This window comes from Dromiciops gliroides, chromosome 5, assembly GCF_019393635.1.
Source record: "Dromiciops gliroides isolate mDroGli1 chromosome 5, mDroGli1.pri, whole genome shotgun sequence".
Lineage (NCBI taxonomy): Eukaryota > Metazoa > Chordata > Mammalia > Microbiotheria > Microbiotheriidae > Dromiciops > Dromiciops gliroides.
In genome coordinates, this window is record NC_057865.1 from 52,108,686 (window position 1) to 52,125,968 (window position 17,283).

The window sequence follows — 17,283 nt, forward strand, 5'->3', positions numbered from 1 at the left end:
ATCATTGGTCCTCTTTGAGAACAAAGGACAAACAACATGGCATGCCTTGAGGGCAGGGAATGTTTTTTGCCTTTCTTTGTATTCCTAGTAGTTCCTGATGCTTTGTGAGTGCTCGATACATGCTTGCTCACTGACTAAATAGCAGAGAGGTGATGGACAACAGAAACAGAATGAAGCATCCTTTTTTAGACATGCCAATGTTTTGGAGCATTTTGCCTAATTCATCCTTATGTCCTATAAGTAAGGGATTTTTTTTGGAGGAGTGAGTTAATAGATAGTGATAAAGATGGGGGTGGGTGGGTGAAAGAATATCAATAAAATATTAAATAAGTATAGTCAAGCAAAATTATAATGCATGTCTTCTTCCATACTCTGGAGTTCATCCCATCTCTGACAAATTTGGGGTAATATGTTTCATCATCAATCCTCTGGAAAAGAGCTTTGTCAGTGTCTCATGATATCAGACTTCTTAAGCCCTTCAAATTTTTTTTTTTGCTTTACAACCTTGCTGCCCTGGCATAAATTGTTCTGTATAAAGGCCTAATGAAAAAGATTTATTATATTTTTGTGATTAAAACCTTAACAAGGATAAAAAATAAAATATTAAAAACACACAAAACAAAAGAAGAAAAAATTCCGTGACAAGTAGCAAACACAGTAATGTTTGGTGAATATAAGCTACGAGAAACTATTAAATGAATTGATAGTATAGTAAGCTTACTGCGATCAAAGGCATCAAAGTAATTAAGGGGGTTAATGGAAAGGTAGCTTTGTGTATTGGCTTGGATGTTGTTGTTGCTTCCATCTCTTGGTCTAGTAGCTGACCCCCATCTCATCTTTACCAAAATTCCAAAGGGTTCCATGACACAAAACAAATTAAGAACCCCTGATTTAAAGTTAGGAATTAGATGGGAAGATCGATTGGTAAGACTACATTCCGTTTTGTGATTCCTCACAGGTCTAACAGTAAACAACTAGCAGAATTCCCAACACTGAATGCAAGTGGCCTTTTAAAGGTTTGGTTTTTACTTTAGTTGCTAAGGAAAGAAAGGGACACCTGACAGAAATCGAGTTAGGAAATAACATCCAAACAAACCGAGGGTCATGGGAAAGATAACTAAAACCATCCCAACTCCATTCAGAGGAATATGGCAAATGGAGAGAGTAAAGTAGGAGGGGTGGGCAAGGAAGAAGATAAATAGAGATGAAAGAAACAGAATGAATTGTCTACAGAAAAGCCAATGCCAAGTTCAGGAATAGAAATGCTGATTAGTAAAACTAGAACTTTCTATTAGCCATCATATTGTTACTGCTAGATGGGTTCTTGAAAACATTCCTCTTTCAAAGCATTACTTGCCCACATGATCCAATCAAAATTTAAGTAAAAATTTTTATTATTTGGCACACAGAGATATGGCCGGGAGAAGAAGCCTTGACTTCAACTCCCAGGGAGGTACAGGTTTATGGCATGTTCCTTAATCAGATAGCACATACAGATATGGCTGGGAGAAGAAGTTTAACTTCAACTCCCCGAACAAAGGAGAAGATCACAATTTTATAGAGGCAAGAAGGGGGTGGGGGGAGAGACCTAAGACTGAAAAGTGACAGCAGTTTGAAAATTATGATGTTAGCTATTTGGATATATGAATAATAAAAATTCTACTTTTTTTTTTTTTTTTGGTGAGGCGGTTGGGGTTAAGTGACTTGCCCAGGGTCACACAGCTAGTAAGTGTCAAGTGTCTGAGGCCAAATTTGAACTCAGGTACTCCTGAATCCAGGGCCAGTGCTTTATCCACTTCGCCATCTAGCTGCCCCAAAATTCCACATTTCTAACTTGAGATTATTGTTACTACCTGGTCCTAATCACATAGCAAACACGACTAGCTCCCAAGTAAGCTCATGTTGTAAATTCAAGGAGCCCACCTTTCTGGGTGGCTGCTTTATTATCTGACCAACCACTACCTGGTTAATTAACTACTTTGCTTCTCCAGGGAAAGAGTAATCTCTAACTGACCCTAAAAAGCTGATCAACTGTATTTTTCCATTGTCATAGTGTCCCCCTCAGGGCCAAAGCATCCTTAATTGGACCCAGGCCTACCAGTCTGCTACTACAATATTTCAGGTTGGTTTCTGTTTGTGCAATACAAATTAAACCCAGGAATGTATACCCCATTATTCTGGAAGGGGCTAGAACTAGAAACCGTAGACTTTATTGTTTAAAAATTAAAAGTATGGAGTCAAATTGTAAATGATTGATTGGTCAAATACCCCCTAGAAAGCTTTATTTTATTCACTGGAAAGTAAATATTCTCAACTGAAATGGATGATAGCTTCTAAATTAATGATATTCTTCCTTCATTAACTATGTGAGAACATGAACTATGAAAGAACATTAACCGTGCAAGAACATAATGCTAAACTTAACCTAGGGATTAAATGAGATGAGCTCTCACAGGATCTCAGAACAAATACATTTTTTTTCTACTTTTCTACAGTTGAGGCCCTCAGAACCTGATTCTTTTTAAGACTTTAAGAAGCATTACTAGATTTGACTTACCACTGTGACCATTCTGCTAACTAAGACTGATTTAATTTTGGAGCAAATGAATATTATGCACATCTCTCCTCAATTTTTTTTCCCCATTTATATCCCCAGTAGCTTTGTATATACAAAGGGCTTCCTAAAGACATCATTCATTCGTTGGTAAAACAATTATTAAGGAATTAAGCCCAAAAAACAATATATGAGTACATGTTGACTAGCTGTGTATATATGTATGTATGTATGTATACATGCTTGTATGTAAACACATACATATGAACTGAGCATGTGATTTCATTAGTGTAGCAAATTCCCCAATGAAAAAAACTCCCTTTTACAATGCAAATCAGCAAATGTTCTGAAACTTTAAGTCTTACAGAGTCTTCTTGGACACCAAGTGACTTGCCCAGATTCATACAGCTGGTATTTGGGGATGCTTAAAAGCCTGGACTTGAACAGAAATTTTCCTGACTCCAAGGTCAGGTCTCTATGCAGTACACCATTTTCATTCTGTTCTTGTTCAGTTGTGTCTGACTCTTCGTTACCCCATTTGGGGTTTTCTTGGCAAAGATACTGGAGTGGTTTGCCATCTCCTCCAGCTCATTTTACAGATGAGGAAACTGAGGCAAACAGGGTTAAAAGGACTTGCCCAGGGTCATACAGCTAGTAATTGTCTGAGGTGAGATTTGAACTTAGTTCTTCCTGACTCCAGACCCAGTGCAACCTCACTGGCCCCAGAGAAGGATACCAAAATGTAGTTTGTTCAGTTGTTCCCAAGTCTTCATGACTCCAGATGAGTTTTTCTTGGCAAAGACTTTGGGGTGGTTTGAAATTTCCTTCTCGACTTCAATTTACAGATAAGGAAACTGAGGTTAAGTCACTTGCCCAGGGTCACACAGCCAATAATTGTCTGAGGGTAGATTTAAACTCAGGTCTTTCTGACTCTAGGCCCAGCATTCTATCCACTGTACCACTTAGCTGCCTATTCTACTTCTAGACATCTATATATCTAGGGGCAGCTAGGTGGCACACTGTATAGAGAGGTACACCTGGAGTCAGGAAGACTTAAGTTAAAATCCTGCCTCAGGCTCTGTGACAAGTCACTTAAACCTCTGGGCAAAACAATCTCTTTAAGCCTCAATTTTCTCATTTGTAAAATAAGGATAATAATAGTATATGTCTACCACCATTCTTGGAAAGAAGAAAAATAAGATATTTGTAAAGCACCTTCAAGCCCTAAAGAACTATGTCAATGCTAGTTATTATTATATCATATAGCTATCTGTAACAGTAGCCCTCAGAATGTAAGCATTACTTTTGCAGTCTTGAATCAAAATATTTTCACTTTCTTCAGAAGTCTACTTATAGGATCACAGCTATTAGAGCTAGGAGAGATTCCCCCCCCCCCCAAAAAAAAAAAAGTAAGAGAAAGAAAGAACAAAAGAAAGGGAGATAGAAAGAGGACGGAAGGAAGGAAGGAAGGAGGGAGGGAGGGAGGAAGAGAAGAAAGAAAGAAAGAAAGAAAGAAAGAAAGAAAGAAAGAAAGAAAGAAAGAAAGAAAGAAAGGGAGATAGAAAGAGGACGGAAGGAAGGAAGGAAGGAGGGAGGGAAGGAAGGAAGGAAGGAAGGAAGGAAGGAGGAAGAGAAGAAAGAAAGAAAGAAAGAAAGAAAGAAAGAAAGAAAGAAAGAAAGAAAGAAAGAAAGAAAGAAAGAAAGAGGGAGGGAGGGAGGGAGGGAGGGAGGGAGGGAGGAAGGAAGGAAGGAAGGAAGGAAGGAAGGAAGGAAGGAAGGAAGGAAGGAAGGAAGGAAGGAAGGAAGGAAGGAAGGAAGGAAGGAAGGAAGGAAGGAAGGAAGGAAGGAAGGAAGGGAGAAAGGTCCATTGTATTGGACTGCCTTTGCCCGCAGCCAGCAAAGAGGCCAGAGGACCAAAGATGTAGCACTAGGAAGGACATTAGAGTCATCTCTTCCAATCTCCTCATTTGATAGATGAGTAGCCTGAAGTCTACAGTGGTTAAATGTCAGAGGACCTATAGAGAATAAGTGGGAAAGCCACAATTTGAACCCAGATCCTTTCACTCCCAATCCAGCTCTTTCCACTACACGGTGGTAAATTATTGACTGGTTTTAAATTATTCCTAAACTAGTCTTATGCCCTGGTGTGGATTTAACCTGCTTTTGACCAGCCCCAAAGCAAGACAACCCAAACCCAAACCTCCTCACTTGACTACAGTCCCACTTTCTGTATGCCTCCCTTCTGCCATGGATAAGACGCCTTTTTCCGGAGCTGAGTTCTAAACAGGATGCCCAAGAGTCTTGAGAATACTAAAGGAGATCTCATTAACCAGACTATTCATTCATGAAGCTCCTCCAATCCCTCAATTAAAATTCCATTCCATTCCTAGTGCTATGAAGTGAATCTTGATCTCTCAAAGGCTTTGTCAGTGCAGAATGTGAACTGATAGATCTTAACAGTTTTGAAAGACTTCAGGTGTGGAACTAGAGGTACAAGCCCATCCTTAGCCCAGGGGGTAGTCTATCTAAATTCTGAAACCCTCATCACTGGGAGGACAATCAACAGGTAATGATTGTTGGCGGGGGGAGGGTAGTTTTCCTTCTTTTTTCCAGCCACAGCAACTCATGAGGCTCATCTACTAGAAGAGGGTGGGTTATTTTGATCTTCATTAATGGGGGAAGAAATCACAGCTCCTTGAATTACTGAAGTTAGTCTCCCCTGATAAGCAGCATTATCAGCGTCCTTCAAGAGCTAAGAGGATTGCTTGAGCTGCTTCCAAGAGAGAGGAAGGAATGTCCTGACCTCATCTTTCTGATCTCACTGTTGGAAGAAATGAAGATTATAGTCAAATTGACATGCTTGAGAGGGAGAATTGTGCTAAACCACCCCCCCAAAAAAATTGCTAAATGCCTGGCAGAGGAGGTCAATTTGGGTAAGAAATCAGTTGGGGGTTCCATTGACTAAGGTGGAGAATGGAAGTCCATTTGAAAAATATGACTACTCCACTCTCAACCCTCAGAAAGCATTATTGACTTCCCATACTCATTGAAGATCCCTATCTTTTTTATTAAGGACAAAAAAAAATCCAATGAAAGGTAAGCATCCCTGAGAAGTATTAGTCCTTGGCAAACTAAAGTGATTTTTTAAAATAAAGGAAAGTGGGGGAGGGGGGGGAAGGCGGGGCAGCTAGGTGGTGCCGTGGATAGGGCCTGAAGTCAGGAGTACCTGAGTTCAAATCTGACCTCAGACACTTAACACTTACTAGCTGTATAACCCTGGGCAAGTCACTTAACCCCAATTGCCTCACTAAAAACTAAAAAAAATTTTTTAAATAAAGGAAAGGACAGTTAGATGGCACCAGTAGATAAAGCACCAGTCCTGGAGTCAGGAGGACCTGAGTTCAAATTCAGCCTCAGACACTTGACACTTAGTAGCTGTGTGACCCTGGACAAGTCACTTAACCCTCATTTCCCAGCAAATAAATAAATAGATAGATAGATAGATAAATAAATAAATAAACAAATAAATAAATAAAGGAAGGTTGAGTTTCCCCTTGGTAATCTATATGTATAGATTCTGAAATCCATCTGATATGAGAAATAGCCTAATTTCAAAAAGATTAAATTATTTATTTCTCCTATTTCTGGGTCAAAATGGTATTTCTAGATGATGGCACCGAATTTAAAAATTTTACTCCTAAACTCAAAATATATGCCATGTGCACAATCTACTTAGAGATTACAATTCAGAAAATTGATTTCTATTTCAAAAGAAAATCAAATGACAAGAGTAGGAAGATAAAAGACTTACAATTGTGATGAAATAATGGGATTTAGCAGATACTCAAAGACCCACCTGGAGATTAATCTATACTGATTGAATCAAGTGAGAGTGATTGACTGCTGATTAAGCCTACTTCAAGTTAATTGGATTGTAATCACACCTGGCTATCCCTTAAGAAGGTATTGTTCTCAGAAACTAGACTGTGAACTCAACTTGAGAACACCTTCAAAGACAATGGATTTGGATGACGCCAACCAATCACCTTGAAGCAGTGTGTAAGGACCGCCTCTGTTCCAGATCTATAAAAAAGCTTCCACAAACAGCTTGCTAAGGAGTTCCTGATTAAAGCAGGCTCGTGGAGGACTTCAGGAAGAACCCAACCAGGCTGGAACTCTAGACTAGAGCTGAAGCTTCTGATTTAAGGCGACCACAATTTAGATTTTAAATATCACACAATCCTTAGACAGTAAGAAAGATTATTATGAGACATTATGGGAATAATAGACAATAAACCAGACTCAGAGTTGAGAAGATTTGAGTTCCACTCCTATCTCTGACATAGTTGCTTGTGTGATCCCTGATAAGGACATGGAACCTCTCAAAGAGGCACCTCTCCAAGTGTGCAGGTTGTAGAAAATATACTCATCTGCACTGTCAAAAGAGGTTCCATAGACAAATGAGATCTGAAGTGTGGATCAAAACTGCATGAAGCAAGAATAATTTAAAAGTTAGTTTTCACTTAATTGGTCAGAACTTTGGGGATTGTGATACTTTCCTTTTCATTGGGAAGATACAAGGCATAAATATGGATCCTTGATTAGCCTTTAAGTTTTGCCCAGGGACTTCTGCAACAGTGATATTGTGAATATCAGAAATCATCTGTTTATACAAAAAGGATTAAAAATAATCAGTCTAAGCATCCAAATGGAGGGTAAACAATAGCAATGTATACTTTTCATGTGATTTCCCACACACACATACACACACTGTTTGGTTTGATCATTTTTATAAATTCATTTGCTACTCACAAAAATGTCAGAATGAACATTTGCTATATCCCATATATGTCTACTATATCTTAAAACCTGAAACAGTTCTTCTAAAGTATCAATTAACAATCCATTTCCTATAGAAGAGATAGCAACAAACTATGGCCTTGGTGATCCTGAGTTAGATGAGGGAATTATCAGTGGCACCATACTATTCCCCATAATACCAATTCTTCCTTTCTCCCTTTCTCCATTCCTTTCTTTGCTTCCTTCCTCCCTTCTCTCTTTCAAATGAGTGCAAACCTTAAATCTCTGCATATTTATTTTATATTATTATTTTCTTCTTTTCCTTCCTTCTTCCCTTTCTCTCTTCCTCCTTTATTCCTTCATTCTTTCTTCACTTCCTCACTTCTTTATTTCTTCATTTTCTTCACTTCCTCCCTTCCTCCCCAAGTCCCCCCCTTCCCCGCCTATATTTGTCCCTTCTGTTCTATCTTACACCTGCCAGTAGCACCCATGGGTACTTCTTAGGCCTATGGACATCACTCAGGGCCAGCAACATTGCCAGCTCCTATTATGGAACATCTCAGGATATATGATTCTATAAGGGAAAAGAAAAATCATTCTTCCCATCTGGCAAATACTGTAGACACAAACAGAGAACACAAAACCTACTCCAGCCCTTTGACACAGGTGAAGTCAGAGAAATTCGAGGGTGCTCCTTGTCGATCTTTAAACCCCCGAAGTTCCTCATGTGTAAGTTGTGGGGTTGTTATGCCATCCTGGCTACTTTTGTGCATCATAAAATCACTAGGCACCATGCCTAATTCCTAGAAGCATAAGGTGCAAGAGCAACTCAAGAGAACTCTGAAGGATGGGATCCAGTCCTGTAGAAAAAGGACTCAGAGAAAAATGTGCACTTGTGCATCTTACTTTTGTAAATTTGCAAATGATGCAGTCCTGCTGCCCCTTCCTCTTTCCGCAGCAACATTTAAAGTTTGGATCAGTTCCACCATTTTGTTAATATTCAGCTACTTTTTTTTTTAACAAATTCACATTAAAAAAAATGTTTACATTACTCCTGCAAAATACTTAACCAAAGCAAAAACTCTTGGGAGCTCTATTTATGCAAGGGAAGCAGTCCTCCAGTCAATTCACTGTCAAGCTGACTCAGAGTTCCTGAATTTAAGCAGCACAGTTTTTGAGTATGGTTCATCCCTACTTAGCTATGCACGTAAGAAAGAGTAATAAAAATGGCACGTCTCTGTGTGTCTGATTTTTCTTTCCAATCATCATTGTTTATCCAAGGAATCATAAAGAGGACAATTTCACATTCTTCTGTCCATGGTCTCGAGTATTTCTGACCCCTTTGGAGGTATCATCACTTTCCATCAAATAGGAGAAGAAAGTCTCCAGTAGGTCATGTACTGAAAATAATGGTTTCTGGCAAGAGGAGACCCATTTGTAGGCAAATTAAAACATCAGAAGCAAAGGATAAAATAGTGAAGAAAATGAAAGGCAGACAAAATAGTGTTTTTAAAAATGAATGTCATATATATAACCTATATCGGATTACCTGCTGTCTAGGGGAGGTGGGGAGGGAAGGGAGGGAGGGAGAAAAATTTGAAATTGGAAATCTTTTTTTTTTTTTTGTGAGGCAATTGGGGTTAAGTGACTTGCCCAGGGTCACACAGCTAGTAAGTGTTAAGTGTCTGAGGCCGGATTTGAACTCAGGTACTCCTGACTCCAGGGCCAGTGCTCTATTCACTGCGCCATCTAGCTGCCCCGAAATTGGAAATCTTATATAAAAAAATGCTGAAAACTATCTCTACATGTAACTGGAAAATAATAAAATACTTTTATTTTTTAAAAAAAGTTCTGAACAGTTTTCATCAGAATTCCCTTACTTTCAGTTTTGCTTATGAAAAACTTTGGAGAATGCTTATCAATATCAATAAAACAGACTAAATGTTAATAAAAAAAAGAATTAATGTCATGTGTGCATTGTATAAGAGGAAAATGAACAAGAACTACAAGGCCCCTGGTGTTGATGGTGATGATAGCTAACATTTATTAAGTGCTTACTATGTGTCAGGCACCGTTATCTCATTTGAGCCTTGAGACAACCCCAGAAGGTAAGTGCTATGATTATACTCATTTTATAGATGAGGAAACAGGCAGGAAGAGGTTAAATGACTTGCCCAGAGTCACACAGATAGGAAGGCTCTCACTCTTGGTTAGAAAAGGACAAAGAGAATGTCAGAAAATATGGACCAATATGTAACTGATAACTAAAGGAGCACAGTAAGATCAGGGAGCTGTAGTAATAAAACCATCTAGTTTTATTTTTCCAGGGGTTTAAAAATTATCTGTAAGATACAATATGAAATGCTTACAATTCCCCAGCATGAAAATACATACTTAATCAGTACTTTCAATTAAACTGCTTGTTGAACTAAATTAAACGCAAATGAGAAATAGAAATGTATTTAGCACAAGTTATTTCAGGCCAGATGAAAGGATATAACTACCATATTTTGTCTGTGGGTTTGAAGAACTGAGCATCTTCAGGTTTTGTGGACAAACATGCTTCAAAAGCATAGAAAGGGTTCATGACCTTGATCTTGGGCTACCAATATTTTGACATAATATAAATTTTTAAAACTTTAATTTTAATAAACATTTTATTTAAAGTTTTGAGTTCCAAATTCTATCCATCCTTCCCTCCCTTCCCTCCCCACTCCTTGAGGTGGTAAGCAATCAGATACAGGTTATACACATGCAACATAATGTAAATTTTTTTAAAGCATCAAGATTTCTTTCAGTCAAGTGTGCTTGTTATAAACATCACAAACAAGGCCTTGGGCCATTTTAAAATTTCCATGGAAAGCCTAATAAACATCCTTGAGATTTAAAAAGGAAACATGAGTCCACACAACTGTACATTTAAGAAACTACATATAGTATGGCCTCATACTCAATAACAAAGATTGCATTCTGACCAAATAATCAACATCTCTGCAGATCTCAACTTTAAAAAAAAAAAAAAGAAGAAATATAGTTGTATCGATCACATTTTGGAGATAAAAATGAATTGAGTTATATAGTTGCTTTGAATGTATAATTTATGATTATTATGCTCTAGTTTGTTCCTGGAAACTCTTTGTGACATTCAGAAATAACATACTGCTAATGTTTCAGCTATTGGTAATGGACCTGATCCTGGCAGTTGAGAAGGAAGAGAAAAACCTAGGTTCAAGACCTTTCTCTGACATACTGACTATGTGACCCTGGGAAAGTAGCTTAACCTCTCATTGCCCCCAAAGAACTCTGGAAAATTATTAATTGAAGAATAGTTATTGATCAGCATAGGAAATATGAGCTGTGGTAACAGGAGTTCCTTTTGCCAGTGAAATCATGTCTAAACCAAAACTTATTTGGACAGTGCAATGCCTAGCACATAGTAGGTTCTTAATGTTTCTTGGTTTATTAATTAATTAATAAATCAAAGGAAATAGAGTTCCTTCTAATTTCCTTAGTATTGTTGGTATTCCTTCCACCAACATAGATTAAAATCCCTGTGTAATTTAGTAAATTTTATTTTGAATTGTTGTATTGGGAGGTGGGGGGGCGGTGCTGGATGGAGTTAAGATGGTGGAGTGAGAGGAAACATTTATTATTTTTTTTGCTTAGGTCACTGAACATATCTTCTCCAAGTGATGAATCCCTTGGGACTTACCAAGGCTGGGCTTTGAACAGACATCCAGTCCACCCAAGAAACTATATCAGAGGTCTTTTCAGACTTTATACCTGCTATAGTTTATGCTCCATTAGCCTAGACTTCAAAAACCTAGAATCATCCCCATGCTGCTTAAGCATACCAAATAGTATAGTGTTTAACATACTTTTGAAGGTACAGCAAATTCTTTAAATCAAGTTGGGCACCATTTAGCTCACTGGAGTAACATCATGAATATAGGAAATGGTACTCTGAAAAAGTTAACGAAGTATTTTCATTATATAGTAACTATGTTTCTGTAAGTCTCACTAACTATATTAATTTAAATACATTCACAGGCATTCATTAGTGAAACTAACTGTAAACAATTAGATTTGGTTCTTATTTTCAGTTAAAAGTATTCATTTTTATGATCTATGATTATTACATTAATCATATAGGTTTAGAGAAAGGAATTCAGGAATGCAAATTTCATTCTTAAATGGGAAGGAAGTTAATAAAAACTTCTATAGGCTTGTGAGCATTATGCGAACCAGACAAAATTACAGTTACATTCTTACTTCAAAACAGATATGACTAAGATTATTGTTTATATGCAATGTCATGAGCATTATAAAGAGAGGCATATACCTTTATTGAACTGGTAGACTACTTTCATGTAAACAATGGAAACACCAAAATGGAAGAAACACTATAGCTTCCTATTTCCAAGAAAGAGCTGGTTGAGACTACTGGGCATTTTCAACTTGCATTGACTTTGCATGGATTATATATAAAACTCTTTGTGAACAGACAGTCTCCTTCCATTTGAATGTAAGTTCCTTGAAGGGCAGCTAGGTGGCACAGTAGATAGAGCACTAGCCCTGAAGTGGGGAAGACCTGAGTTCAAATTTTACCTTATTAGCTGTGTGACCCTGGGCAAGTCACTTAACCCCAATTGTTTTAAAAATCCCAGAAATGCTGATAATATATCTTGCTACTAGACCCAGATGGCTCCAGAGGACATAGTAAAGCTGGTGACTTTGCACAGCCCATCCTTATTTAAATCCAATTCACTGCAAGTCATGACATCTGTCATGGTCCTCTTAAAGAACAAAGGACAAGGGGCAGCTAGGTGGCACAGTGGATAAAGCACCAGCCCTGGATTCAGGAGGACCTGAGTTCAAAGCCAGCCTCAGACACTTGACACTTACTAGCTGTGTGACCCTCATTGCCCCATGCAAAAAAAAAAAAAAAAGGACAAAGAACAACAAGAAGTTCTATTTTCACTTTTTCTTTGTAACCCCTGTGCTTAGAAGTTAATTATAATCATCTGATTGTAGCTCCCACTAGTTTCAATCCTATTGGTTAATGTGAGCTCATATAAGAGGCAATGCTATTAAAAAGGAAATGTCAATGTTATCTATAAAGACAGATATCACCAAGAAAACTTTAAAAATCTTCTATCTTAATGATTTTCAAGTGTCTTCAAAGATACCACTGATGAAATGATAGAGTCTTCCTGGTAGTCCCATTGGGTGGTTTCTTATAAAAGTGACATTTATAAAAAGAATTGTCTATATTTTTTGTTTCTGATGTGGAATAATAACTTATGTTTAATAAAACCTGACCATTCTGTTGGTCAGTGACATTTATTGAGTTGGGGGGAGGGAGGGATAATAGTGATGAGGGAGAGAAGTCAAGCAGGGCAGTCCATGGAATCTGTTATCCCATGAGATTTGAGAACATTTTGGAAAACATCATTGAATTCTGTAGTTAGAAACACACACACACACACACAAACATACCAACTAGCTGGTGGATAAGTATAGATACAGACACCAAGAAAGATATTTGTTGATATAGATATATATATGCATATGCACATACTTTTTCTGGATGAATAATGTAAGTTAAACATAATTCTCATTAAAATAAAAGTATATGGATATATACTTTTGAATTTCTAGCAATATCTCATACTTTTATAGAACCTAAAGTTTTACAAAGCATTTTCAAATGGAGAGGATTTTTCATCTCCCTCTTATAAATATATGCTTTCATGAATTCACTTTTAATTTAAGAAATAATGAACCTTTAGAACATTGTGGTCTTAAGTAATGATTTCTGAGATCTTTCCAGTTCTAACAATTTATGAATGTATGAACTTCAAAAGATTGAGAAGCTCTGCTCTAACATAGTTATTGGAAAGAAAGAATTGGGGAGGGAGAGATGAGTGTCTCTGAAAGTTAAAACTGGAAGGGACCCTCTGACATCCTATAGTCCCAACTCCATTTTACAATGAAGAAAACTTTCTTCCTATACCAGAAGAGAATAGGAGTTTGGAACTGTGCTTTCAATGATATAGGGAAGTCTGGGGGAGAAAATTCCCTTTACCAATGCAGGTCTTCACTTTCTCTTAAACTTAGTATCTTATAGTCCATTCATGTACCAGAAAGATTTTATGCTATATTTTACACAATCACCTAAGGTTGACAGCTATAAGGACATTCCTATTAATGGTTAAAATGAAACTGACTAGTAAGGAAAAGTGGGTCCTTACTTTCACTTTAAGCTGTATATATCAATCAAAACAGAGGAAAAATAATATCTTGGGGTAAATACCCCTACCCTTAATTACACTTAGTTATGAGTTGTCTAAACTCATAAAGACTTATCATTAATAAAAACATTTATTATTGTGGCCCTTTAGAATATCCAGGAGGCTGCCTAGCAAGGTGGATAGAGAACCAGATGGAGATGGAGAACTGGCCTCTGAGTCATGAAAACCTGGGTTCAAAGCCCACTGCTGTCTAACATACTGACTGTGTGGCTCTGGATAAGTCACTTAACCTCTTCAGGGTCCTGGAATCTCTTTACAATTCTAAGTCACAGAACAGGGACCATTTGCATTGGTGGAGGGAGGTTCTTCACTGGGAGTTCTCTACCTCCATGAAATCATATGTCTGAACCAAAAATACCTTACTACCATCTATTAGTAAACTTTTACAAGAATTAAAATGAGTGGAAACAAATGCAAATTTTACAAAAGCAAATACAGTATCTTCTCCATGTATACATCACTTAATCAAACAACTCTGGAAAAGTTCCTGTGGCTGTCAAATATACAAAAAAAGCTTCCAAAGCATTATTCTTGATGAGATTTCTATTGATTACATAAGAAAAAATTTCAGTGTAGTTTTGTTTCAACCAGGCCTATGTGACTTTTCAGTTATAAAAAGACTGCCTCAGATAAAGGAGCATCTCCTGCATTTTCGTGTAAATTGGCAGTGCAATTTTTATAAACATATCAAATATTTACATCACTATTAATATTTATGGCATATAACTTGCAGCTCCAAATAAATGTCCAGGTAAGGTCTGGCTTCCTGTTATTGATGGAAGCATAGTCAACTATTTAAAAATTAAACCATTAAAATACTTCCAAATCAACATGTCTTGGGATGATTGCACCGAAAAAAATCTTTCTTAACAAGAGATATACCTTTTTAGGAAGTTGAAGGATGGGCATCCTCCTTGGTATGCGCAAATCAGAGCTGGAAATCTAGCAGGAGGACCTCAGGAAAAGGGATGGTTGTTTTGTTTTGTCTTTTTTTTTTTTTTAAAGCTTCCTTAATCCAATTTGCTTTTGATTATTATAGAGAAGATTACTAAGATACAAAGTCTTCTCTTCTGGAGAAAACTCACCCTAGTTCTGTCCCATTAAACTGCTGTTCTCACTCATCAATATGACTCTTTTTTTCTTTTTTTTTCCTTTTTTTTTTTAAATCAGGGAATAAAGCGGCCATCTGTCCTTTCCTGCTCTGGCCGAGTCACTGCCCAAGCTTTGGGGGGGCATCCTGCAGGAACTTGAACTTGAGATGAGCCAAGCCCTGTCCGCCCGCCCCGCTGACCGGCCTGGCCTGGCCACCCATTCCGCCGCGAGCATCCGACATGACTAGCATTTGGATGGATGGAGGCCGCCAGTGTTAGGGAAGGCACCTTGTCTCCGGGGCAACAGAAACCTGATCTGGGTGGCAGCTCCTGGACAGCTGGCTAGGGGCGTCGGAGAAACCAATCGGAACCACGTCTCCCCCGCCCCCTACTTCACAACACACACCTCCGCGGGTAGCCCTCTGCTCACCTGCCCGCCGCCGGTGCCGCCGCCAGCCGGGGCGCCCCGGATCCGAGTGGTGAGCACGTCATGGCGAGTTTGGTCCTCGCCGCCCGAGCGGTAGATGAGCCGGAGGGGCACGATGTTCTCTCGCTCCAGAAAGCGGTTTTCGTTCCTTCTCTCCAGCTCCGTCAACAAGGCGTCTCCTCCGGGGTGGGAGAAGTGGAGGGGGCGAGGGGAGCCGGGAAGGAGGAGAGGAGACGACAATCATCACCCCGAACCCAAAGGTTGCCCAACTACTCTGTCGTGCCCTTCCCACGATGCAATTCCCCAAACCTCCCAACAAACAACAAAAAAGTCCCCCTCTGGGAAGAGACCCCGGCCCAAGAGCCCCTGGACTCCCCGGTATTCCCCCATCCCTCCCGGGAGACAGACCCGACCCAAGAGCCCTGGTCCCGCGCACCCCAGAGAGGGCTTCCAGGCTCGGGGCCCAAAGACGGGGGCATCCTCCTTCCCAGCTTTCCCAGGCTGCAGAAATTAAAAGGAAGGGGGAAAAGCCCTCTCCAGAGGCTCTCGCACAACACGCACACAAACACGCACGCACCCCGTCCCTTTTGGCTTTACTCCTCTACACCCGCATAAAAACAATTGCTCTCAGACATCCGGGGAATGGGATTCCCTCTTTCCAGCGCATCCCTGCAATCTGCCAGTGAGCAAGTGGCCTGTGTGCGTCGCGGAGCTCCCTCCATCCCGCAGTCATGAACGGTGGGCAACTTACCTGGCAGCCTGCACCGAGCCAGCGGGAAGATGCCCGAGATGCCCAGCAGCAGCCAGGGGAGCAGAGCCGCAGCCTCCGCAGTTCGCATGGCTCTCCCTTGCCCTTCAGTCCGCCCCAGCCAGGGATGATGCTCAGGGAGAGATGCTCATGGTGGAGACACGGGCATCCAGCCCCGGGCGGGCGCTGCCTTTCCTCTTTCCCCTCCTCTATCTCTCTCCTCTCCTCTCCGCGGCTGGCAGGCGAGCGCACTCTCCTCCCTCTCCTTCTCCTGCCTTCCGCCCTAGCCCGAAGCGCCGGGCACTGCCTGCCTGCCTGCCGGCCGGCCGGCCAATGACGGCCGAGCCCAGTGCTGCTGCGGTATCTCCTAGGGCTGGCTGCGGCTGCAGCCTCTCTGGCCGCCTCAGTGCTGCATTGTGCAGTAGCGGAGTCCGCTGGCGGGTAGCAGCAACGTCTGCTGCATTGGGCAGGTTTTGCTGGAGCCCAAGTGAATGCAAGCGCCTCCCACCCTTTCGCCTAGCTAAGCCTCGTCCCGGTTAGGACGCCTCAGTAGCGAGAGTGAGCTAGTGCCCTGTGGAATCGCCCACCTCGGCTCTAGAGGGGGAGACATTGGAGGAGAGTAAGCTGGGAAATGTAGTTCCGAGTTCAGTTCCTCTGTTCCCATCTGTGTCAGCCACTGAGAGAGCTACAGCAGTCATAATTGCAGAGGGACAGAGAAAATTGCCCAGGGAAAATCAGCCTGACCCAGGGGGCAGAATTCATCAGGATCGCTGACCAAAAAAAAAAAAAAAGTGCCCAAAGATTTTCTTTCCAAAAGCTTACAAACAGTTGTGGATTGCATTGATTAGACATAAGAAATAACTTGATTTTCCAAAGGGGGAAGAAAGTAGATTCTGCAAAAGTATAGGCCAATAAGCTTAAGGTTGATGCCTGGCAAAGTTCTAGAGCAGAGTACTGAAAGGTCGTCTGTGAGCACTTAGGAATGGAAGCCTTGGCCTAATCTAAACGATGCGTGGGTACTTTTTTTGTTTTTAAGTTGCCTCATCCATTATATTTATCTCTATATGTATTTTATATTATCACCAACCATCCCCTCTTCATTAGACTGAAAGTTCCTTGAAGTCAGAGGTATGCCTTATTTGTGTGTGTTTTTTAATCTCCCCTAGTGCCTGGAATATTACATTGTACAGAATGGTTGCTTCATGCTTATTGATTTCCGCTTGTTGGCAAAGTTATTCGTCCTATGTTTCTTTTCTTTGTTAGACTCGGATTGGTAGACAGGAAGATTCTATGGACATTGTGATATCTTTACTACAAGGAATCATTTCAAAAAGTCCCTCATGATTTTC

General features: G+C 40.0%; 1 protein-coding gene across 1 annotated transcript in view; it reads right to left on the minus strand.

The window, feature by feature from the left end:
• The window catches only part of ADAM22 (ADAM metallopeptidase domain 22), a 264,257-nt gene extending 247,770 nt beyond the window's left edge, over window positions 1–16,487 (minus strand). The window contains 2 exon segments of the mRNA XM_043968835.1: window positions 15,190–15,365; window positions 15,938–16,487. Of these exon segments, the coding sequence (XP_043824770.1) occupies window positions 15,190–15,365; window positions 15,938–16,025 (264 nt within the window). The 5' untranslated portion in view covers window positions 16,026–16,487.
• Between the last annotated feature and the right edge of the window lie 796 nt (window positions 16,488–17,283).